This window comes from Lithobates pipiens, unplaced genomic scaffold, assembly GCF_037356315.1.
Source record: "Lithobates pipiens isolate NorthernLeopardFrog02 unplaced genomic scaffold, aLitPip1_a1.2 Scaffold_19, whole genome shotgun sequence".
In the NCBI taxonomy this organism is placed as follows: Eukaryota; Metazoa; Chordata; class Amphibia; order Anura; family Ranidae; genus Lithobates; species Lithobates pipiens.
In genome coordinates, this window is record NW_027507764.1 from 419,818,596 (window position 1) to 419,842,068 (window position 23,473).

Here is a 23,473-nt window from a genome sequence, read left to right on the forward strand (position 1 = left end):
CTGGTGGGCATTGATAGGTGGCACTGGCAGGAGGTACTGGTGGGCACAGATGAGGCATAATTGCCTCTTCTTCTTCTTTGGGAAGGATGCCCCTTGCAGATAAGCCAGGTCCGCGCTGTGGCCGTCTTTTGGCTATAGCGCAGACAGCAAGTGGTTAAGGGTTTAAAGCCAGAATCACCATTGTCACTAAAACTGAAAGTGATGAGAGAGTCAACATTTTGAGTTGTCACCAACAGGAATATCGAGGAACTCCCAAATGGGAAGACTTGCTCCTGTGACAGTTATCTGAGCACAAGTTATTTTAATTCCCTACTCTTTGCTGTGTAAAAAAAATTGGTTTTGGTTCTTTAAAGTTAGCTATGCACCTTTTTAGATTGAATTGTATTTGAAGTAATCCACCCTGCCTACTATTGTCCTGCCAGCAGCTGGCAGGATCTGCGACTGCTGATTACTCAAACAGTCACTGCTTCTGATTGGATGCAATGACTGTCCCATCAACAATTTTCCACCTGACTACTTTTGCAAAAGTCAACCAAAAAAAAATCAGCTTTTGTTGAACCGGGTGTTGCTTACAGACCACCCACCGCTTGACTTTTGACTGAAATTGAGCAGGAATCTGCCAAAATTTTAACAGTGCATGTCCGGCTAAAGTTGAATTCCCTAGAAGGTAACCGATACATGATTGCTACCATATACTTATCTGACTCACTTGTATTTTTCATCTAGTTTTACTCCGATTCCCTTACTTAATTCCCATGCACAACCTATTAGAAGATATTCGTTTTAGTGACTTTTAATCGCCTAACAGCCACGATAGGCAAGCTACAAAAAAAAATGCTACCAGCTTAGTGCATGCTTTTCTGCATACACATATACTTATGTGCAGTACATATTTCCATCATATTTAGTTCATGGCCCTACAAAAATTAAGGAACCAAGATTGACTTCCTGACGGTGAGGTACATGTGTAATTTGGGTACATATAACACAGAAATGTGTAAGGGCTTACTTATCAACTTGGATAAGGTTTATAATATAAAGAGTTTTGTATGGAGCTGCTGTACATAAACTGTAGTAAAGTACATGCAAAAATAGACAAGTCATGGCAATAGAAGTGATTTGCCAGTGTTTTTATTTATGGTCCTTCTCCAGGGCTTTGACTCTAAACAGTGTGAATTCAGAAAGCAGGGCTTGGATTGACTTAAACAGCACCATATAAATGTCTTTACTAAAAATAGGCTTTCTTATGAATCTGAGTGTCTTCGTATTGTTTTTTGCATGCATGTGCACAATTTGAACTTTTAGTGATTATACTATTGCAACTGCCCTGTTTAGTACAGGATCTTCAGACACAATTTATGCAAAAAGCAATAAATCTTAATTTCTTTATTATCTTTTATTAACATAAAGGCTTTGGGCTGTTTTCTGTTTCTGAATATTGTTCTAGGCTATGGTGCTTTGCCATATTTCTATGGGAATGTCGGAGATATTGTTGTAAGTCCAATGTTGGTGAATTGCTACAAGTTACAGGAGTTGGAAAAGAAGGAACTGGATCAGATGGGAGTGGCAAGCAGCCAATTCCTGAGTGTAGAAAACCTCATTCTTCTGACAATCCAATATCTTGTGAAGCTTGGTGAGTACAAATCGTTTTTGAATATTTTCAACATTTTTTCTTCTCCTTTTTTAATTTTTTTTTTCTCCCGAGAAATTTTGCATGTTACTTTTTGAAAACTTTGCCACTAAATGCTACTTTTTTGATATGTAAATTTTACCTTTTTTAGGTTCAGATCAAATACCCATTCGGGAAGTGTTTGAGCAGATTGTGCTGAAAGCTCTACAGGAATTTACCTATAAAGAACGTTCTTTGCCTATGACTTCTCCTGCCATGTCGGTGACACCAGCTCAGTTACCTTGGTTGGCTCGTTTGTCAGCCAGTGTTTCTCAGGATTCGGTTCATGTTCTTGTTACCCAAAACTCTCTTGCAGAGGGAATCTCGGAGACTCTTCGATCTTTAGGAGATATGAAACCTTTGCAGAAGATTCCAGACTATGTAGTAGCAATCTGTTCCTCAAAGGCACGAGGAAATGAGTTTTGTGTTATTGCTCTTGGTAAGTAACAGAATATGCAAACTGTAAAATGATTAAACCAGCAATTGGCTCTCAAAATATAGCCATACAATGCAGTCATTTTTTATACAGATTAAAATCGTATATATAAAGTGATTCTAAACAAACATGTTATACTTGCCTGCTCTGTGCAATGTTTTTTTTGCACAGAGCAGCCCTGATCCTCTTCTTTTTGGGTCTACTGTTGCCACTCCCCCCCAGCTTCTTGGCTTCTTGCTATGGGGGTGTTCTGTCGAAACAGCCAACCATGTCACTTCATGCGACTCTCCAGTATCATTATTGGACAGTTGGACAAGTTGGCTGTCTTGACACACCGGTAGTGTATACACTGCGGTAGACTATGTATCAAGTGGACATTGTTATTCCGCCCGCTAGTAACCAACAACATGGCGACAACTTTTTTTCCTCCTTAGGTGCTGTTGTATCAAAACAGCCAATGTGTCATGCACTCAAGTGTATATGCCACCGGTGTTTCAAAATAGCCAAGTTGTCCAAATGTCCAATTACTGATGCTGGAGAGTCACAGGAGGTGACGCGGTTTGGAGATTTCAACGAGTTCGCTGTTTTGACAGAACAGGGGCGCTTGAGCAGGCTTACTCTTGAGCCACGTTCCTGTAAATGGATATAGAGCGTGGCTTGGCCCTGCCTCTGCTCTCTCCTCATTGGCTCACTGGCTGTGATTGACAGCCATTGGCTCCTGCTGCTGTGTGAGTCAATGAGAAGAGTGACTCGGGAGAGCTACTGCTCTCATGCATAAGGCTGGGGGGGCCTAAACCCAGAACGTTTTTCACCTTACTGCATAGAATGCAGTAAGGTAAAAAAAAAAAGCCTGTCTTTAAAACCACTTTAGGCTGATCAGAGTCTGTTGAGGAGGGCAGGATACATGGGGCCTTTTTAAACTTTTACATTTTTACAAAAAAAAATAAAAAAAATGTAATCCTAAAGGGATTTATCCATTTATCTTAAAGTTGGCCTGTCCAGCACCTATTCGTATGCTACTTGCTTGTCCCTGCCAGACAGTAAATATCTCTCAAAAGATCATATATAGCAGGGCTCAAAATTTCAAGTCTTGAGCTACTAGCCAGGCCTTAAGAGTTACTCACCACCAGTTGCCCCACCAAACATCACCCCTAAATACACCCCTTGTAAATGATCATATTTTATTCAGATCCATACATGATATGCAGGGTTGTCTTAAATATTGGACTCTGGACAAGCATTTTGGTGCCCCCCTGCAGAAAACACTACAGGAGATACTGCAGACCTACTAGTGGAGAAGACCAGAGAGACTGCAGACATGGTAAGCAGAGGGTCAGAGAGACTGCAGACATGGAACAGGCACTGTGGATGGTGTTATGGATGGCTCTCCCCTCCCTCCACATCTCTGTAGAGGGAGAGATGTTGAAGATCAGTGTACACAGCTTTAGGACCTGGGGGAGCATGTCCTCCCTCTACAATTGTTCAATGTGATCCCTGTCCCCTCCCCCTGCTCTGAGTGTCGGACTACTCTGCTCACTTTCTCCCCAGGACCTTCAATCACATCATCAGCAGTGTCCAGATCACGACTGCACACAGGTCCCCTCATAGTCCCAGCTAGTCAGTTCAGCAGTGTCAAAAAGTGCAGACAGAAAGTCCTCTCCTGACCCCTTCCATTGTCAGCAGGAAGCCGGTGTTCTGCGCATGGCACAGGGCAGAAGAAGCTTCGGAAAATCTCAGAAGATGAACGGCGCCTGCGCCGTGAGTGGAGGTGGTAGCTCCACCATCCAAGCAGACATAGGGTTGTGAAAATTAGAGGACCCCTCGCGGGCTTCGGGCTCAGCCTCGCTGTGCTCGGCTCTTTTATATTCCAACTCTGTCCACTTGGATGGTGGGGATAGAACCTCGACTCACGGCGCAGGCGCCGTTCATCTTCGGTATTTTCGGAATCTGTGCGTTGTGTACTGCGCATGCGCAGTACACAGCGGACACTATCCGATGGGGGACCTTATATAATAGGACACTGGGAAGTAGAGCACTTGAGGGGGAAGGAGGAAGTTGCATTTTCCTCCTCCTGAATGCCGGGTTCTCCAAGCACCTTATTGGTTGTTAGAACGCTATCAACCAATCATTTTGACGGTCAGGGCTTGGGAGGCAACAGTGGAAAGCCAGTAGTTCCACTTGATTGGACACTTCTTCTCCTCCCCCTGAAGGATCTTGGCTGCTGCTACTCGCAATCGCTTTATATGTACTCGCCAAATGCGAGCAGGCGAGTACAAATTTTGAGGGCTGATATACAGAGTATTTGCCGTAAATCCAGGGATGGTGTTTTTGATGCTGCTCTACATGGTCTGGTGTCTACAGATTTTTCAGGAAATAAGGGAATTGTTTGGTAGTCCTCTTTATGATTCCAGACCAGTACCACAAGATAAAGTGTGTGTGTGTGTGTGTGTGTGTGGGGGGGGGGGGGGGGGGGGGGTGGGAAGGTTTAAGGCATTATTTTGAAATGAACTTGACTTGTCTGGATACAGATATGATCTAGTTTTAAATGTGCATGTATTGTTTAAATTATTGTGCTGCTTAAATTAATAAAACTGCAGAAGCAAGCATTGAGTTAGAACAATTTAGGAATCCATTGAGTTTGTCACACCCAAGTCATTACAGGGTCATTCTCAAAGCATACCAAACACTGGATCAAAATTGTGTCATAGATTGATCTGTTATTACTGCTTTCAGATTTCTTAAATCGTATTGATTTTATATCCATTAGAAAACATTTCTGTTGTCATGGTAATGTCATCAGACTGGGTCAACTTGTACAACAGCAATAACAGAGCTCACAGACGCAAGACTAGATATCGACAGACTTTTGCTTAGCAAATGACCTCCATTTGTATTTAAATGTCATGGCACCATGACTTATGCTAGAAAGAACTGTACCAGTTAGGTGTTCCTTTCTGTTTACTTTGGAAGACCATTCAGAGTTAACCAAGGCAGCTCACAATATACTGTGTTTTAGTGAGTTGGTAGTGCAATTGATTCTGATCCTTGACTTTTTTTTTTTTTTTTTTTTAAAGGTAAATATCAATCCCGGGTACTGGCAGAGAGCATGCTGACAACCAGTGAGTTTTTGAAAGAGATCAGTTATGAGCTTATCACAGGGAAAGTTAGCTTCTTGGCCTCCCATTTTAAGAACACATCCACAGGTAAGCGGTAATAAGTATGTCGCCTCAATTTTCATTAACGTAAGGATTTACTTGGTTCTGACAATTCTATCTGTATTTTATAAGGTAAATTTATCAGGGCTTCTTTAACCAGTTGTGGACATGCTACACACCCACCCAAAAAAAAACTACACAGGGGATACATAGCTGTTCTCCCCTTCTGCTCCTCCCTTAAAAACTATTTCTGGCATTTCCTGGCTGTCAAAACGACAGCCAGGAGTTACTATGTCATACAGCAGTTATTGAATTATTACTTTGTTGATATTTTGCTCTTTATTTGTAATGTGACACCTAAAAAAATGAACAAACAAAACAAAGTTTAAATAATGGTTGCATATAAATCACGGAAATAACAGCTATTGCAACGAGGAGGAGTTGATGGGGGTAAGCTGACAGTTAATCCTGCTGGGTAAAACAGGACGACATTTTATTAAAGGAAAAAATTTATTTCATTTGCAATTCTTTGTCCAGAAGCATATTTTAGTGTTAATAAAAAACAAGAAGTTATGAAATAAGATTTTTTTTATTTAATTACAGTAACACCTTTTTATTTTTGAAATGTCACAACAAAAATAATTGCTATCTTTTGTTTAGTTAAATTTTTTTTTTTTTTTTTTATTACTTTTTTCAATGTTATCACCAAAAGAGAGCCTTGTTTGTCCTGATTTTTTTTTTTTTTTTTTACAAAATATGTATTCATTTTTTTTCTCGATTTTAAGTTGATGCCAAATAAACAGGCTCACATCAGATGTTCAAATTGCTGTTTAGCTGTAAAGAAAAATCATAAAATGTATTAGTTCATTAGAGGGGGGACAGTCCTGGTACAACTGGTACCTAATAGTAACTTACACTGTTATATATGGTTTGTGTTTTAATAATTTAGCTTTTACATATTGTTCCCTGTTTATTTTCTAGGTGATGATTTGGATAGATTGCTGGAAAAAATTCAGAGGAAGAGGGGACATAATGTAATCATTCCTTTTCATGGCGATGTGAAAGAATGCGTCTCTACCCAGGAAGCAGCCTGCATGATTCCTGCACAAGGCGGAGGTAGATATTACTAAATTGCCTCCATCGGACTGCTACCTTTATTTACTGCTGATCTTACTGGCTGCTCTGTTTATTTTCTTGTAGTCATTTAATGTTTTTCTTCTGTTGTTTGCAATCAGTTATATATGCTCATTGAACTGGTATACAATGATCAGTCTAGCTTCAATTTGTTGGCTAAGGTGACAAAATATAGAACAACCTACTTAACTAAAGTACGTATTTTAAAGTCAGAAAAACAAGCTTGAGTTGAGTTAGGCCTCATCCACACTGGACATTCTAAAAAAGCCAGTAACGTTAGCTGTAGAAATCTGTAGCTTCAGTGTGGTCCTTTTTGTAGTGGCGTTTTTTAGCTTTCCATTTTATTTTTTTGCAAAACTATACTCCCATAAAAACTTATGGCTCAAAACGCTGATAAATGCCACATTTCTGCATTTTTTTTTTTTGTATGTTTTTTTTTAAGCCGTTTTCAGAGTTATAGCATTATTACAGCTGAAAAACCCTCAATACCCGCTAGTTCTGAGTTTTTTTTCCAGCTGGGAAAACACCCCTGCCAAAAACTTACAGCGGCCTATGTGTGCAGGGACACATAGGATAACATGTTGTGGAGTTTCACTGCAGGAAAAAAAAGGAAGCCAAAAACAGCAGCTGTGAAAACGTCCAAAAACATCCAGTGTGCATGAGGCCAACCAATTGATATGTTTTCTATTATGAATAAAATATGGGTTTATGAGATTTACAAATCATTGCATTCTGTTTTTATGTAGATTTTATACAGTGTCCCAATTTTTTGGGGCATTTGGGGTTGTACAGCAAGACAACTGGGACCACCACAACCTTGTATGCCTATTTGGCTGGCATATAATTGCAGCATGTGTTTAAGAGATAATTGGCTTTTCAAAGGAGAGCATGGGAATGATCATTGAACTGTAAGATGTTCCAATAAGCTGAGAAATATGGCATAACAAATGGTTCAGGCCCAGAACTGTTGATGTCTACAAGCAAATATTGGCCAATGCCAGAGCATAGTGTGCATAGTTGCATCAACATTTCTGGCCACTAGCAGTGTGAGTTACTAAAGCAACAGGCTCATAGTAAATTTATCTTGACTTGTAACTTGCCACTTGTTAAAGCCATGAAATGTTATTCAGTTTCTGCAATTTAATCAGTTTTATGCCTGTTGTTTCCTCTGGCTTGGTTATTTATTACACTTACTGACACAGTTAATTCAAAAAGTGCTATCAACCTTTTAACCTGGGAATTTGTGGATATTGCAATCAGCTGATAACATTTTATTGAGGGTCATGATTCATTGTGGATTTCCTAGCACACCTATCAAAATAATGATTAAACTGTGCCAGAATAAATCATGCTGTCAAATGGTTAGATAACTATAGTAACCAAAGCCTGTTCTAGATGAGCAGTGCCCAGTTTTTTCAGCTACCCAGTGAACAAGATAAATATAACTTTCTAAAACGACTTACAGGACAGCCACCCGAGAGGGATCATGGCTCCACCTCCCAAAGGAAACACCTCCTCCATCAGAGCTTTTTAAGGGAAGCTTCCACGCAGCCTCCTCAGTTTTTTGTGTCTCCTCCAACTAGGAGGAACACTGCCGGTGGGAGCCACGATCTCTCGGGTGGTCCTGAGAGTAGGTTCTCACCTGGCTTGTTTTTCTTTTTAGGGGCTGGTCATCCCATCTGCTTCCCGGTGGGGATGGTCCCATGGGCTCTCCCTCCCCCTTCAGTGCTCGGGAAGAGCCAGTATGCTGGAGGTCCTTTGCCCCTGTGTTTTTCCATCAGAGTGGCGGCCGCAGCGGTCGCCATCTTCCGGGTGGCCAGGATAGTCTTCGGCCACGTCCTTCGGGAAAGGGGCAGGACTTCCGGCGGCGCGCCACATCATTTCCTGGCGCTGGAATGCAGGGGGAGAGATGAGGACCAGCTGGCGCCTTATTTCCAGTTCCGGTTGGTGCAGCAGCGATTTTGAATCCGGGACCAGCGGCGGTGTATTCCATGTGTCTGTTAGCCAGCGATGAAGAGCGATACAGACAAGGGGGCAAGCCAAGGCGCCAGCAAGGTCAAGATAAGAGCAGTACTCTGATTAGTCTGGATCCTATGCTCCTGTGGGGGGGGGGGGGGGGAGTGATCACCTTATTTCCCTCCCTCCCTTGCTGAGTGTTTTCAGTGGTGGAGGATTAAGGGGTGTCAGCTTGCTAGGGCACTGGGAAATGGTGTGTTTTTTATTTAGTTGCACCTGGGTGATAGCTGCATTTTGTTTGCAGGAATAAATAGCGTGGCTTTTTTTCCTTGTCTCTTTCTGTTTGTTTAGGCAAAAAGTGCTGCCCAACCAGTTAAGAGGAGATGTCCTGTCTGCAAAGAAAAACTTTCACTTTCCAGTGAAACCTGGACCAAAACGCTTTGTGCATCTTGTATCGCAGGCCTGGACTAGGGGGGAATCCCCGTCCTTGTGTGGTGACTTAATTTTAACCATTGAGGATGAGCTTAAGGCTACTTTTCAGGCATTCAGGTCTAATCTATCGGATGAGCCTGGAACGTCGGGGGAGCCTAGCACCCAGCAGTCTTCCTTGGAACCTCAAGGGTGTTCTCAGTTGCTGACTGGGGGAGGGTTGTCTCAGGACACCTCGCAGAATTCGTTCTCGCTGGCCTTAGAAGAGTCTGACTCAGAAAAAGAGGAAGATTCAGAAGCAGCTTCCAAGTACAAATTCTCCTTGGAAGAAGTGGGAGGTCTCTTTAAAGTGATATATGCCACTTATTGACACTAGGTATTGAGGAAGAGAAGAAAGAGAGCTCTCCCTACATGATCGCATTTGTATGCAGGGCTAGGGGATTCCAGATCTCGTACCTTCCCAGTGTATTCCCTGGTGTCTGAGATGATCAAGAGAGAGTGGTTGGAGCCCGAGAAGATGCCTTTTTTTTCTCCAGAGCACACAGAAGGTTTCCTTTTGAAGACAACCCGGACCTGGTTTGGAACAAGGTCCCAAAGTTAGACTCTGCCTTCTCTCAGGTCTCAAAGTCGACAGACTTAGCCTTTGAAGACATGGGCACGTTAAAAGAACCCATGGATAAAAAGATGGATCTCCTTCTAAAAAGATCTTGGCAGTCGGTAATGATGAATTTAAAACCAGCCATGGCAACAACCTGTGTGGCAAGAAATCTAGATCATTGGGTTAACCAATTGAAATCTCATATTTTGGTGGATTCCCCTAAGCAGGAGATTTTGGATTCCTTTTCTACTCTCTCAGCAGCAATTGCGTACATTGCAGATGCTTCGGCTGAGTCTGTCCGCATGACAGCCAGGTCAGCCGCCCTGACTAACTCTGTTAGAAGGGCCTTGTGGCTGAAAACCTGGCCAGGGGATGCGTCCTCAAAAAATAGGCTATGCAGAATTCCTTTTGCGGGGGATTTGTTGTTCAGCTCAGAATTAGAATCTATTCTGGACCGAACGGCGGATAGGAAAAAATCTTCCAGTGAAGAAAAAGCCAGCGCAGACACGGAGATGTTTTTTTCCGGAGCCCCAAGGGACAAGCTGATGATAGGATGCAAAACAGGAGGAAGCCTTGGGCGGTACAAAACCCCAAGGGTAAAGGGGGAGTTCTCAATCCTCCTGGGTCCGCCACCAGCCACAATGACTCACCCATCAGGGTGGGAGGGAGGCTCAAAGAATCTCTCCCTCAGTGGGGGGCCATCACTCCAGAATCAGTTCATTTTGAGGATGATTTCCCATGGTTGCGAGAGAGAGTTTACGGAGGTCCCTCCTCAAAGGCTCCTGTTCACAAACATCCCCAGGGATCCAGTCAAGGCCTTCGCTATGAAGTCCCTTATTTGGGATCTGATGTTTCAGGGGGTCATTGTGCCAGTCCCAACAGGGGAACTGGGTCAGGGATTTTATTCCCATGTGTTCCTGGTCCGAAAGCCTTCAGGAAGGTTCCGACTCATCTTGAACCTCAAAGGGCTGAACAAGTCTTTGCAGTACGAGAGGTTTCGGATGGACTCTATCTTCTCCGTAAGGAACCTCCTGAATCAGGGGTGCTATATGGCATCCATAGATTTGCAGGATGCATATCCATGTCCCGATTTGGGTCGGGTCTCAGAGATATTTGAGGTTGGCACTAAAGGAAGGGAGCAAGGTTGTTCACCTCCAGTTCAGAAGCCTCCCGTTTGGCCTGTCGTCACCCCCGAGAGTGTTCACCAAGATTATGGCCGAAGTTTTAGCTCCCCTCTGCCTGGAGGAATCTTGGTAATTCCCTATCTAGACGATCTGTTATTTTTCGCCCAGACCAAGGAGGGTTTGCGGAAAGATCTGGACAGAGCCTGCATCCACCTAAGAGTTAGGGTGGATTATAAATCTGCAAAAATCTAATTTGGTGCCCGCTCAGGAAGTGACTTTCCTGGGGTTTCGTATCAGCTCTCTGGACCAAAAGATTTTCCTGCCGGAAGAGGAGGAGAAGCTGATACAATTAATATCCCAACTGCAATCCAATCAGCCCCTGTCCATCAGGAAGGTGATGTCGGCATTGGGAACTTTGACTTCTTCCATCCCAGCGGTCCAGTGGACAAGGCATCACTTCAGGCCTCTTCAGGCTTTCTTGTTGAAGGTTTGGGATCGTCAGCAGAGTTTGCTGGATGTTCTGGTGAGGATCCCCACCTCGGTAAAGAGAGGTCTGTGGTGGTGGAGAAACCGAGAGGTGCTTTCAGAAGGCCTTTTGTGGTCCTTCCTGGTCCAGGTGCGGCTGACAATCGACGCCAGCTCCTGGGGTTGGGGGGCTCACATGGACAGCCAGTGGGTTCAGGGCTCATGGTCCGTGGAAGAGGCAGGGAGGTCCTCAAATTGGAGGGAACTGAAAGCAGTGGAGAGGGCGATGTTGGCCTTCTCAGGTGTTATTTAGAAGCAACACATCCAAGTCCTATCAGACAATGCCACTGTTGTGGCATACTTGAACAGACAGGGAGGAACCGGAAGCGGGGCACTTCAGGATCTAGCAAAAGGTATCCTGGTGTGGGCAGAGCAGTTTACTCTTTCCTTGTCAGCGATCCACCTAAAGGGGTCTCTAAAAGTAAAAGCAGACTTCCTCAGCAGGAAACAGGTCTTGGAGGCATAATGACAGTTGAATCCAGAGGTCTTCAGGTTGATTGGGGAAAGATGGGGTCAGCCAGATGTAGATCTCTTTGCCACTCAGAAAAAATGCCCAGGTCCCCCTCTTCTTCTCCTTGAACAGGCACGAGAAGTCGTTGGGAATAGATGCCTTGGCACACAGTTGGAATTTTCACCTAGACTACGCCTTTCCCCCGTTTCAGTTGATTCCGCGGGTTATAAGCAAGATCAGAAGAGAGGAGGCAAGGGTAATTCTGATCACTCCCTTTTGGCCCAAAAGACCTTGGTTCTCGGCCCTATTACAGATGCAGCGAAAACCATTCTGGCATATTCCTCTAAGGCAGGATCTCCTCCGGCAGGGCCCTCTCGTCCATCAAGATCTAGTGAAGCTGAGGCTCACGGCTTGGTTTCTGAGGAGCAGCTCTTGAAAAGAAAAGGGTTCTCAGACAGGTTGGTGGCTACCCTGATGTCCAGTAGGAAGAAAGTTACAAGGGCAATATATTTCAAATATTGGAAGGTGTTCGACTCTTGGAGCAAGACTTTGGCTAGATCAACGAGGCAAATTACTTCAATTTTGGAATTCCTGCAAGAAGGGGCAGATAATAAGTTGCCAATCGGCACCCTCAAGGTGCAAGTGGCTGCTCTAGGGGTTTTCTTGGAGAAACCTATAGCATCAGACCCCCTAGTAGTTCGGTTCTTTAGAGCTCTTTCTCGTTCTAGGCCTGTTGTGTCTAAAAGCTGCCCAGGCTGGGACTTGTCTACTGTTCTGCAGCCCCTGACCAGGGATCCATTCGAACCTATTGTTTCAGCCTCCCTGAGATGGATTACATTGAAAACTGTGTTTTTAGTGAAGGTTACTTCAAGTCGCAGTGTCAGTGAGTTGCTGGCTTTGTCAATCAGGGAGCCTTTCTTTTTTCGTTTTTCCGGACAGGATAGTCCCTAAAACAGATACTAATTTCTTGCCTAAAGGGTCGTCAATTCAAAAAATCGATCTCAGGAGCTAATTCTCCCTACATTCTGCTCTAATTCTTCTGGTAAGAAAGAATAATTCCATACCTTGGATGTTGAGCGCAGTTCTAAGTTACTTGGAAGCCACTAAAGACTGTAGATGTGCGGATTCACTATTTATTTTATTTTCCGGTAGTAAAAAGGGAAAGCAAGCTTCCAAAGGGACCATAGCCAGATGGCTAAGGATGGCAATTGCAGAAGCCTATTCCTGTGCTGGCCAGAGGAGACCAGTGAGTGTCCAGGCTCATTCCACAAGGGGCTACAGTGGTGAGTTGGGCAGAGAAAGCTGGCGCCACCCCCGAACAGATATGCAAGGCAGCTACCTGGTCAAGTCTGATGGCATTTGTCCGTCATTATAGATTAGATCTCATGACGGCTGGGGATCAGGCTTTTGGAAGGAAAGTCTTACAGGCTGTTGTCCCGCCCTGAATGGAGTAGGTCTCGGTAATCCTCTCAGGTGGCAGTCCTGAAAGTCATTTTGTAAAATTCAAGTTACACTTACCGGTAACTTGTTTTCCAATAGACTTTCAGGACAGCAGTAACCCGCATTAATTGCTGTAATACTATGATATAACTGTCACTTATGAGTTGCAGAAGGGGTTGGAGAGTCTCTACAAACAACGGAGGAGGCTACGTGGAGGTTTCCCTTAAAAAGCTCTGATGGAGGAGGTGTTTGGGAGGTGGAGCCATGATCTCTCTCGGGTGGCTGTCCTGAAAGTCTATTGGAAAACAAGTTACCGATAAGTCTAACTTGAATTTTTTATTCCTAATTTTTTTCTGCAATGGTCAATCACATCTGCAGGCAATTGTCTGTCTTCCTGTAAAAATGTGTATCTGCCACAATTATTCCGCCATGTCATGAGTGAAAAGAACAGAAGGGCAAGTATCTATTGTCATAGGACCTGACATAAACAGAAGCCCCCAATCCATCCCAATGTCTGGATGACAATTAAGAGATAAGGCATACTACAAAACTAGCAGTCACAGAAAAAGTTGCATGTGCTAGTAGATATTAACCCTAACTGGATGAAATTTATTTGTCTAAATCTCCACGTATTATTAGAAGCAATATGCCATTTTATCCTTTTTAGGTATGGTTTTTACTGTTTTACTATTTCCTGTTCATGACTACATTCGATCAAAATTGCTCAGCGAGTGTTGCCACTGATGCTTAGGGCCAGTTCACACCACATGCAGTCCAGTGTGTTTTTCCTTCTCCTCACTAAAAATGCATGGAAAGTAGATTATATGATTTATGATGGCATTCTTCACACCAGTACGTTCCAGGAAAAAAAGTAGAACGTACTGCATTTGTTTTCTGCACTGGACTGTACTGGGATGCTGTAAAAAGCATCAAAAATGCACGTCCTTAAGGTTAAGAAAAAAGGCGGGGGGGATGCACTGGAATGCATCAAAAACACACATACAGAAAAGCATCTGGAACGCATCCGGACTGCGTTTCAATTGCGTGAACTGGTCCTTATACTTTTAACCAGAGGTTAAATGTGACAGGGTGACAACATAGGAGAGACATTGGAAAGGGGGGGCAGAGCTTTTTCACCCTGTGACATCAAATGCCTGAGTAAGGACCTTCATGGCAAAATAACCATTTATTTTTGTTCTTTGAAAGATTACAAATTACTTTTGGAATTCTATTGACCCGTTAAAGATTAAATGAGGTTTATATGTACTTAAACAAGAGGACTTGGAAGGCTACATTGACTGTTCTTCCCTACCTGAAGACTGTACAACAAAGCCAAATAAAAGGATATACATCTGTGACTTAGCCTTTCTTTAAATCTCTTTGAACAATTCGGTTTTTTTTTCTGGGTTCTAGGTTGTAACACCGATAACTTTCAAATATACCAGTCTCAACTGATGGTTGCTCGGAAGCTCCTCTCCCAGGTGTGTGCAATTGCAGACAGCGGCAGTCAAAGTCTGGATCTAGGACGGTTCAGCAAAGTGGATTTTCTCATTGTTGTTCCTCGCTCAGAAATACTGGTACAGCAGACTATTCAAAGGATTAGACTGTCTGGTAAGATAAAGATTACTTTCTACTAACAAATAGGTGAAATGTTACAATGGCACTAAAAAAAAAGTTTGATCCTCCTTTTCTGTGGCAGCCCTGAAATGTTTGAGCTTTACCCACCTGCAAGTCATCATTTTTCACTGTTAAGATCTAGTTGCCATTAGAGCTCAGCATGGGAATGGTAGCTTTTAGCACTGATGTTTCAGCATCAGATAAGTCTGTTGCTGTGGGCATTTGTTTTGTGTTGGGTAAGCTTCTGTTAATGTGAACCAGTGGTTTACCCATGCAGGCCAAAGCAACAGGTTCACTTTACTGGTAGTCCACATAGCTGTCATACTTGCCTTCCCTTTGCACCCCCGTCACCCTGTTTTCTCAAGGAGAAGGCAAGGGTTTTGGGTGAATGGAAGCTCAACAGTCAGGGTCTGTGTAACAACTAAGAATAATTAAGGGCACTGAAAGTGTATAAAAAAAAAACCACAACCCAGTTTATAACCCCTGGGTGACACACAGGAGCTAAAACTACAGAAAAAAAAATGGGCTGCCCAAAAGTAATAAAATCGATAATTTCAGTATGACATTATTTTCTTCTTCCCCCAAATTCTTTATTTAACAAAAGGGCAGTTTTGGTAACAGACAACAATGATGATAATACATAGACCATTGGGCAAAATACAATAGTAAGCATCAGGTGAGTAAAATCGCTATACAAAGAGGGAATAGAAGAGTCCCAGTCTGTGTAGACCTAGTAGACTATGAAGTGGCAACCAGTGGAGAGTTGATAATGACTCCCTATCCATAGAGCAGGGATGGTGTAGATCCAGTCAGTGGGGGAAAAAAACTGCCTAAGTTTTAGATAACATAAAGTAATGGGGGAGAAGAGGAAACATAAGAAGAAAAGAAGGGAGAGTGGTGGAAAAACTGAATTTTCTGCCTGTATAAAGACACCAAGAAAATGGATGCATACTGGGCAAATTAACAGGTTCATTGTACTTGTAGTGTAAGGGATCCTTAAGATTTACTTGACATTACCCCATCACCCTGAATACTACAAAATTCTGTGTCCTAAGCTGACACACTGGCTATGCACGCTTCCTTCACACCTTCATGAAATCTGGAACCTGTTGTTTAGCAACTCGGGCACCAAGCAGTGCATTGTGTAGACAGTGTATTTTTTTCCCCCCTTGTTTGATAGTACCAGATATTTCTGGAATCTGTTGGTGGATGGGTGAAAGGTTAGTAAACCCAGTGTTAACTGCGGTAATTCCTTAAAATTGAGAATTTTTTATTTTTTTTTAAATATTGATGAACCATGATAATATTCCTTTTACGTGTGAATGCCATAAATGGCTGTAAACAAATGCTATATTTATTGATATTATGTCTTCAGACCTTAGACAGACTGTGATTTTATTTTTGGTAGGTGTGTTGACCGATTTGGGTCTTGAGGAATTGGCATTTGCACCTCAGCGAGCAGAAAAGTATGTGCTTCGACTAGATGGAGATTTTCAAACCAAATTCGATGCGTTTATAAAAAAAGTGAAACAAAATCCATATACACTCTACGTTCTTATCCATGATGATAGCCATGTAGATTTAACCAGGTAAGTGCACTAAATGACAAGCATATGAAAACATCTGCCCTGGGTTGTTGGTGGGATCTTATGGTACAGCAAGCTTTTATACAGTCTTTTGCTGTACATAATTGTGTGTGTTTTTTTTGTTATTTTTTCCCCAAACTTTTTATTGGAAAGAAACATGAGAAAAGGTGCAATAAATGCCATTACAAAGGACAACCAAAAGGAGGGTGGATGATACCCATATAGAAACATAAAATATGTGTAAAAAATCAGAACTGTTTGAATACAAGGCAAACTAATGAAAACTAACAACAAAATATATGTAGTACTTAGAACCATACAGTTTGGTATTACAATAGCATACAGACAGCAATGATACCAGTTGATAGCTTGTGACTCATGGTAGTGTAAATTGGATAAATGCAGAAGGTAATGTACACCTGAAGTAGACACAAACGTAACCACAGAAAAGTCATCTATGCATGTAGGAGTCTAGCCTTCTGTCCCAGATCTTATGATATTTAGCTGGGCACCCTCTACGAATGTAGATAACTTGTATGGCAGTGACAACTTGACAGCAGACATCCAATTCTGGGCTGTCTGGGATGAAGCCCTGAGCCATACCATAGCCATTAATATTATAGCCACAAAAGGTGTTTCTTGCAGGGAAATATGGAGTTGCTTGTCAATGACAGGATTGGGGAGGAGAGCCCATTCACTCATGTAGGAACTGAACCAGCTGCGGCCAATAGCTTTGAATGACAGGGCATGACCATATCAAAAGGTAAAAAGTGCAGCTGGTCTTGTCAAATCTGGGGCATGAAGGATTATAATGGGGCCGGTGCCTAGATGTACAAATTGGAGTTGGGGTAGGTTCTTTAAAAAAAAAAAAAAAAAACTGTGTGACGTGGCCAAAGTTTTTGGGAGACTAGCTAACAGGATGCCAACACATCATCCCAGTCTTCATCCTCAAGCTCCCCCACATCTGCCACCCAACTGGTTTTTAATTGATGAGCTAGGTTTGCATATTTAGATTTTACATTGTCCTTTCTCGCCCTGATAGCTTATTGAGATGGCCTACCTTCATATACCACCTTTATCAGTCTCTGTTGTAAAAAGAACAAAAAAGATTGCATGGGGCTCCTGTAATTGGACTCCATACTCTGTGCTGATGTCTGGGAAAACCAGCGAGGCAAAAGCAGTGAGCCAATCATTCAGCAGGAAATTGGATTGCTGCTAGAATTTTTTTTACATATTCTATGTACAGGAATACCCAAGATTGCCATATTGGAAGAAATTGTCAAATTCATTCATCTTGAAAAATCGCAGGTGCTAATTGAAATGAGAACATTTTAAGGCCCCCTTTCACAGGGACGAGCTGTTCAGGTCCGCATGTCAGTTTATTAGGTAGACCTGAACAATCCATAGACCTATATGGAGCGTCAGATGTCAGCGGTGACATGTCCGCTGACGTCAAACCCACTCTTATCCGAAAAAGTGTGACGGAGGAAAAGTCTACTTTTCCATCCGTCATCAGATCGGGTGACGACGGAGTCTACGGTCTGTCCTCATCCGATCCCCCATAGGGGAGAGTGTCGCTCTTACAGGTCCATCCCTGCACAGTGTGCAGAGATGGACCTGTCATCTTCCTGCTCAGCGGGGATAGCGCGATCCCCCACTGAGCAGAGCAGGCTCTGTACATGGACATGTCCGTGTGAAAGTGCCCTATGAAATTGCTTAAGTTATTTTTGAAGTGTTAGGGTTTTAAAGCCACCTGGCTAATATACGTTTTCATTCTTGTCACATAAGTTGCTGGGTCCACTTTGGTCTTCTGGTGGGTGCGTTGAAGTCCCAAGTCCCATTTTTTTTTTTTTTTTTTAATATATTTTTATTGAGCAAAAAGACAAATGCAAACAATATACAGCAGTCGAAGTAAGACAGTATCTTTCAAAAGCAATACATAATCTTTCAAGAGAGAGGAAAGTGAAAAAGGAAGTTGAGAAAAAGGGGAAAAAGAGAAGAAAAAGAAAGAAAAGTTAAAGAAGAGGGGGGAGGGAAGGCGGGTAGAGGGGAGGAGAAGGAAATAGGGAATGGCACCCTGGGAGGTGAGGATCACATCATGATCCGATTGCAGTATGGTAACACGAAAAAACATGAAGATGAGAAACAGTATCATCTATGCATACATAAATCCCCTACACGTAGGATCATAAAAGGACACTATCCCATTTTTAAAGTTACAAGTATTTATCATAGAAGTCATTTTCTGCCCCATTATATCTGCAAAATGTGTATTCTAACATCATATTTTCCTTTCTAGTGCTATGTCAGGAAATTTGTCTCATGGAGATTCTTCTCAGGGCCTTTCTGACCGGATTGTCAATTGTCATGAATTGCAGGAAGCCCTAAATCTCATAGTGCTGCAAGTCAGTGCATTTCCATATGCTTTACAGACACAGCAGTCCAAGATCAGCCCTAACAATGAGGTGCATTGGATTCAGTCTGACATGGTGGTAAGGAATTGTGTATCCTATATCCTTTTCATTTTATTTAATTTTTTTTTCATAAAATTATAATATTTTTCCAAATAACTTACACTATCTTGCATTTATGGAGTTCAACTCAAACATGTGGCTCTACAAACATTGTTATAGTTACTAATTCAAATCTGAAAAAGTCAATTTTATAATATTTATGACTTTAGTTACATGAGTAAGGTGACAATGAAGGCACTAGTGGGAAAGAGTGTTGTTGTTTTTTTACATTATTTATACTTTTAACCTTTAAGCTTTTAATGAATTATGTGTTTTTCATGCTTTTTGTGTCTTAGGAGGGTGTAACTGGAGAGGAAATGGTTTACTTTGGCATTAATGAGTACAGCAAATCTCTACAGTGGGGTATTACAAGTCCTTTATTGAGATGTGATGAAACATTTGAAAAAATGGTCAACACACTTCTGGAAAGGTGACGTTTATTTTTTCCAAGATTCATTCCCCCTTTGAATGACATACATTCAGTTACTGCAATCTGACACCTTGTTCTGTCAAATAACCATCCCCTTTCCTTGTAGGTACCCAAGGCTTCACAGCATGGTAATTCGATGCTACCTTCTTATTCAGCAGTATTCTGAAGCTCTTATTGCTTTAACCACCATGTCCTCACTCAGAGACCACACCACACCAGAGACACTTAGCATTGTGGATGACCTGCTTAGCTTCCCGGCAAAAGACAAAAGTGGCCAGGGACACATGCTCATAATCCGGGTGCCTTCAGTACAGCTGGCAATGTTGGCAAAGGAGCGACTGCAGGAAGTTAGAGACAAACTAGGGTTGCAGTATCGTTTTGAAGTGCTCCTTGGTAATCCTGCTTCTGAATTGTCTGTTGCCAAGCACTTTGTCACTAGATTAAAGGTAAGAGAAAATCTCAGACCATATTCAAAACATATTGAGTACAGATTTTTCTACTATGGTGATGAACTTTTTACCCAAAGCTCTGTTTTTCCCAACTAGTATCTCCTCACTTCTCAGACAGATGTCATGAGGGTGATATCAAGAGGAGGTTTTGCATGGGTCTGAAAAGAAAAATTCTGGAATAAATGTTTATGATTACAATATAATACATTTACTTTACATAAAAATAGTTTAATGGAGGGGGGGGGGAGATTAACAAGAGTTGTGCAAACACAAGCTTGCACAACTCTTCTATATTTAAAACATGCTGCCTCTACAAGAAAAAAACAACCAATTTGATTATGGTGTCATAGACACACTGGTTTGGGATATATCCCCACTCACCATTGGCACACAGCAACAGCCCTGAAGAAAGAGTCCTCTGTTCCCCCGAAACACGTTGGCTTGGTCGTTTGTTGCTTCTTTCACTAAAACGACTATACATTCATCTTTAATCTGCTTCTTATTGGATATCGAGCAATCTTTTCACCTACCCTTAAAACTATATTTAGAACATGGAGCAGATGCTTGTCCTAATTGGCAAAGTAGCACAAGCCCCTTTTGTTAGGAAAAATGTGTTCTCTGGCTGTGACACACCAAACTGAGATGGAGCTACATGCTCCAATCTCACAGCTGTCCCCACTCTCCTCAGAGCAGCTGGAAACGGAGGTTGTCAACCATCTACAATATCTGCTCATGCTGTTTAATCACTGCATGGGCAGAGAGAGTGACGTGAGTGGTCTGCTTTCTCTATGGGGAATAGAGAGATGCCATACTCCTCCTTTTGATCAGGTGCAGACCCAGCACCAGTTTATAGTTCACTCCGAAATGGAAACTGGGTTAAGTGGCCCAGATGGACCTAAAACAGGTCTATCTGCTCTGTTAATGTTACAGGAAGTTTAGTTAATTCCCTGGAACGTGTCACTAAATTGAGTTAAGCAACTCTAAATTTGCAATTCCAGCATATATAGCTGTGTTGAGGATGCCCCTGTCCTCTCCCATACCTTCTTGTTAGCCCATCGCTATTTAAGGTGGATGATTAGAGGGATGTAAGTATGTAGTGCCAATATGAGGTATGCGTGTTATTGCCAAAACCAGTCTAATAACTTGTGGTTTCTGGTGACAGATGCCCTTAAGTCCATTGATGCATGTGTAATACTAGCTTTTATCTTGCTTGAAGATATAGAAGCACAATCTTAATGCCTCAACATACTCGAAAAACTTTGTGAGTCAAGATTTAAAATGAAAATGGAGAAAAAGTCCAGGTATTAATGCCTGAAACATTTTCTCCCGTTGACTCTTGTGCTATTATCAGACAAGAGAATACAACTTGAACCAAAAAAAGAGAGCTAAGAGACCTGTTTAAATACTATATATATATATATTATATTATATTATTTATTTAGAAGTCTGAAATTAATTTATAAAACATTATGATCTTTTTAAAAACTTTCTGCATATTTAACATTTAATACTTCATAGAAAAGAAAGCAATGATTTTTATTGCTCTGAAATGCCTCCCATTGGATGGGTTTTGAAATGTTTCTCTTTGTTGCAGTTTAAATAAAATATTTCCTTGTGTTTTGTTTGAAGATATGGAGTGGATGTGAACAAGAGGACTGGGTTCCTAGAACATTCAAAGACCTTGAAGGCCTACCGTGTATTGTAGTTCTTACCGGCAAGGACCCCCTTGGAGAAACCTTTCCTAGGTGCTTTTATTATTATTGATTTATTTAATTCTACTCCTGTTTTAAGGGAAATGTTTTACTTTCTGATTTTTAGTTTTGCAAAAGCTATTTTCCTAGCTGTTTTTGCTCATTATCTGGCTTAAATTGTATGCAGATAAGAACTTTTGACCTCACTCTAAATTTTGATTTGCATGCTATTTCCAGATCTCTGACTCAAAAATATCGAAGCCAGAAGGTCCATGACTGCAGTTCCTATTTTAGGTTTAGTGTACCGCTGTGATGGTTAAAACTTGATGTACACGAGTGGAAAAAACATATCTTTCTATTTCAATCTGCATCCAACTGTGTGGCGTTTTTTTTGTTTTGTTTTTTTATGTGCCTGCTATAGAGACAAGAAGCCCTATACCTGACAACTTAAATATTGTACTGTAATGCCAGTTTACTTACTATATTTTAAATTTACCTGACTCCAAACACTTTAAAATGCCTATCCTACTCAGGAACTAGATGGGGATGGGGGGAAGGGTTTTTGTCTTTTAGTTGGCAAAATAGTTTTATTTTTCTGTGTTTTTTTTTATTTTTAAGTTCACAAAACTTTTTGGAATCTGAAGAATTTTGTGGAAAAGTACAAAGTTTAAAATTCCAGAATGTACAGGCGTCAATAAAAAACAGTATGACATTGTACTATGCAGAAGATTAGAGTACCTAGTCCAACTTCAATTGCAAATATTATTCTCAAGCAGATAAGATGTTGCCAAACCATAAGTGTGAGAATAAACATCCTTTAGTTTTAAAGAGGTGTTCCAGGCTCCTGCAGGAAAAAATAAGTCAGCAGCTAAAAATTACTGACTTTTAATATTACGACACTTACCTTCACCCGGGCCAATTTTTCAATCAGCTATCGGGTGCTGCCTCCGCCATCTCCACTGAGGAAAACCAGCAGTGAAGCCTTGCCGCTTCACAGCCGGTTCCTTACTGTGCATGCACGAATCACGCTGCACTCTGTGAATGGGTGGTGAAAGGAGGAGGGGACCAAACTTTCAGCTGAGTTTGTAGCAGCAAACTCGGCCGCAAGTGGGAGCGAGTACCTGTCAACACCAGGTACCTGCTCCCCCCAAAAGGTACCAAATATGACAGCAGAGCAGGGGAGGATGTAGATAAGCAGAGCTTATCCTTTTTGGGTTGACCTCCGCTTTAAGAACATAAATAGGTTGATCATGGTAACTGCTACATTAGTCTGTAAGACGCCAAATAAAATAAGGCAAAACCGGGAGTGTTCAGAAAATATCTCATTCTCTTTTAAATGTATTGGGGCAGTCTTGATGTTGATAGATTAGGTGCTCATATCTCAAGATTGTGCACATTATACGTATCCGCTCCTCCTGGAGCTGGAGGATTTTCTGATTTCCAGTGCTAATGAGTTTACAGGCTTGAAATAATGCTCTGTAGATCTGGTATGTACCTGTGAGACCAGTATACGAATACCTAATTTCCACTGTTTGGGATCTAGTTTATTATCAGTATTAAAGGCACTATTAACGGAGCTAGTGACCATTGCCCAATATCTGTGCAGCTTGGGCCAACGCCAGAACATATGTATTAAATCACCATGGTCCCTGCTGCATCTACTGCAGGTAGGGTTCTGCAGTAGACCCATAGTATAGAGTTTGGTGTAGTGTATTCATAATAGTTTTATTGATTGGTGAAGTCTCTGAGATGTGTTCAAGGAGCTCATCTGGACAGACTGCAATGCCTCCGCCCACTGGTCTGGCCCTAAAGTGCCCACGTCACCATCCCAGCTTACCAGGGCCCTACATGTGTAATCCTCTAAGCATCTGTTTTTAAAAGTGTGTAAATAGTTTAATCTGCACTAACCCCACCACCAATGTGAATAATACCTAAATAAAATAAGTGAAAAACATAAAAAAAAAAAAAGTTATTTGTGAATGCTGCTATCTTCTAACAAAATTAAATAATTAAGATACTAGATATAAACGCAAAAAAAAAATAGTGCAAACTATTAAACCAATAATGTGAAAAATCACAAATAAAAAAAATCACAGATAAGAAAAAAAATTCCTTTAGTGCAATAGTACTGGAGCTATAAATAGTCTATATTTACATTAAGGTGAATACAAAACACACAACCCAAAATAAATATTTTGGTTATATTGAATTTATATGAAGCACAAATGGTAACAAAATAAAGTGCAATAAAAGAGTTTTTAGGATGCAGC

The 23,473-nt window shown here is 41.7% G+C and overlaps 1 protein-coding gene across 1 annotated transcript in view; it reads left to right on the plus strand.

Moving 5' to 3' along the window:
• GREB1L (GREB1 like retinoic acid receptor coactivator) overlaps positions 1-23,473 on the plus strand; it is a 192,644-nt gene that overhangs the window by 118,375 nt on the left and 50,796 nt on the right. Inside the window, exons 12-21 of the mRNA XM_077492552.1 lie at positions 1,448-1,633; positions 1,782-2,108; positions 5,180-5,308; positions 6,242-6,376; positions 14,331-14,528; positions 15,943-16,123; positions 18,420-18,612; positions 18,930-19,063; positions 19,170-19,509; positions 21,142-21,257. Of these exons, the coding sequence (XP_077348678.1) occupies positions 1,448-1,633; positions 1,782-2,108; positions 5,180-5,308; positions 6,242-6,376; positions 14,331-14,528; positions 15,943-16,123; positions 18,420-18,612; positions 18,930-19,063; positions 19,170-19,509; positions 21,142-21,257 (1,939 nt within the window). The remainder of the gene's footprint in view (positions 1-1,447; positions 1,634-1,781; positions 2,109-5,179; positions 5,309-6,241; positions 6,377-14,330; positions 14,529-15,942; positions 16,124-18,419; positions 18,613-18,929; positions 19,064-19,169; positions 19,510-21,141; positions 21,258-23,473) is intronic.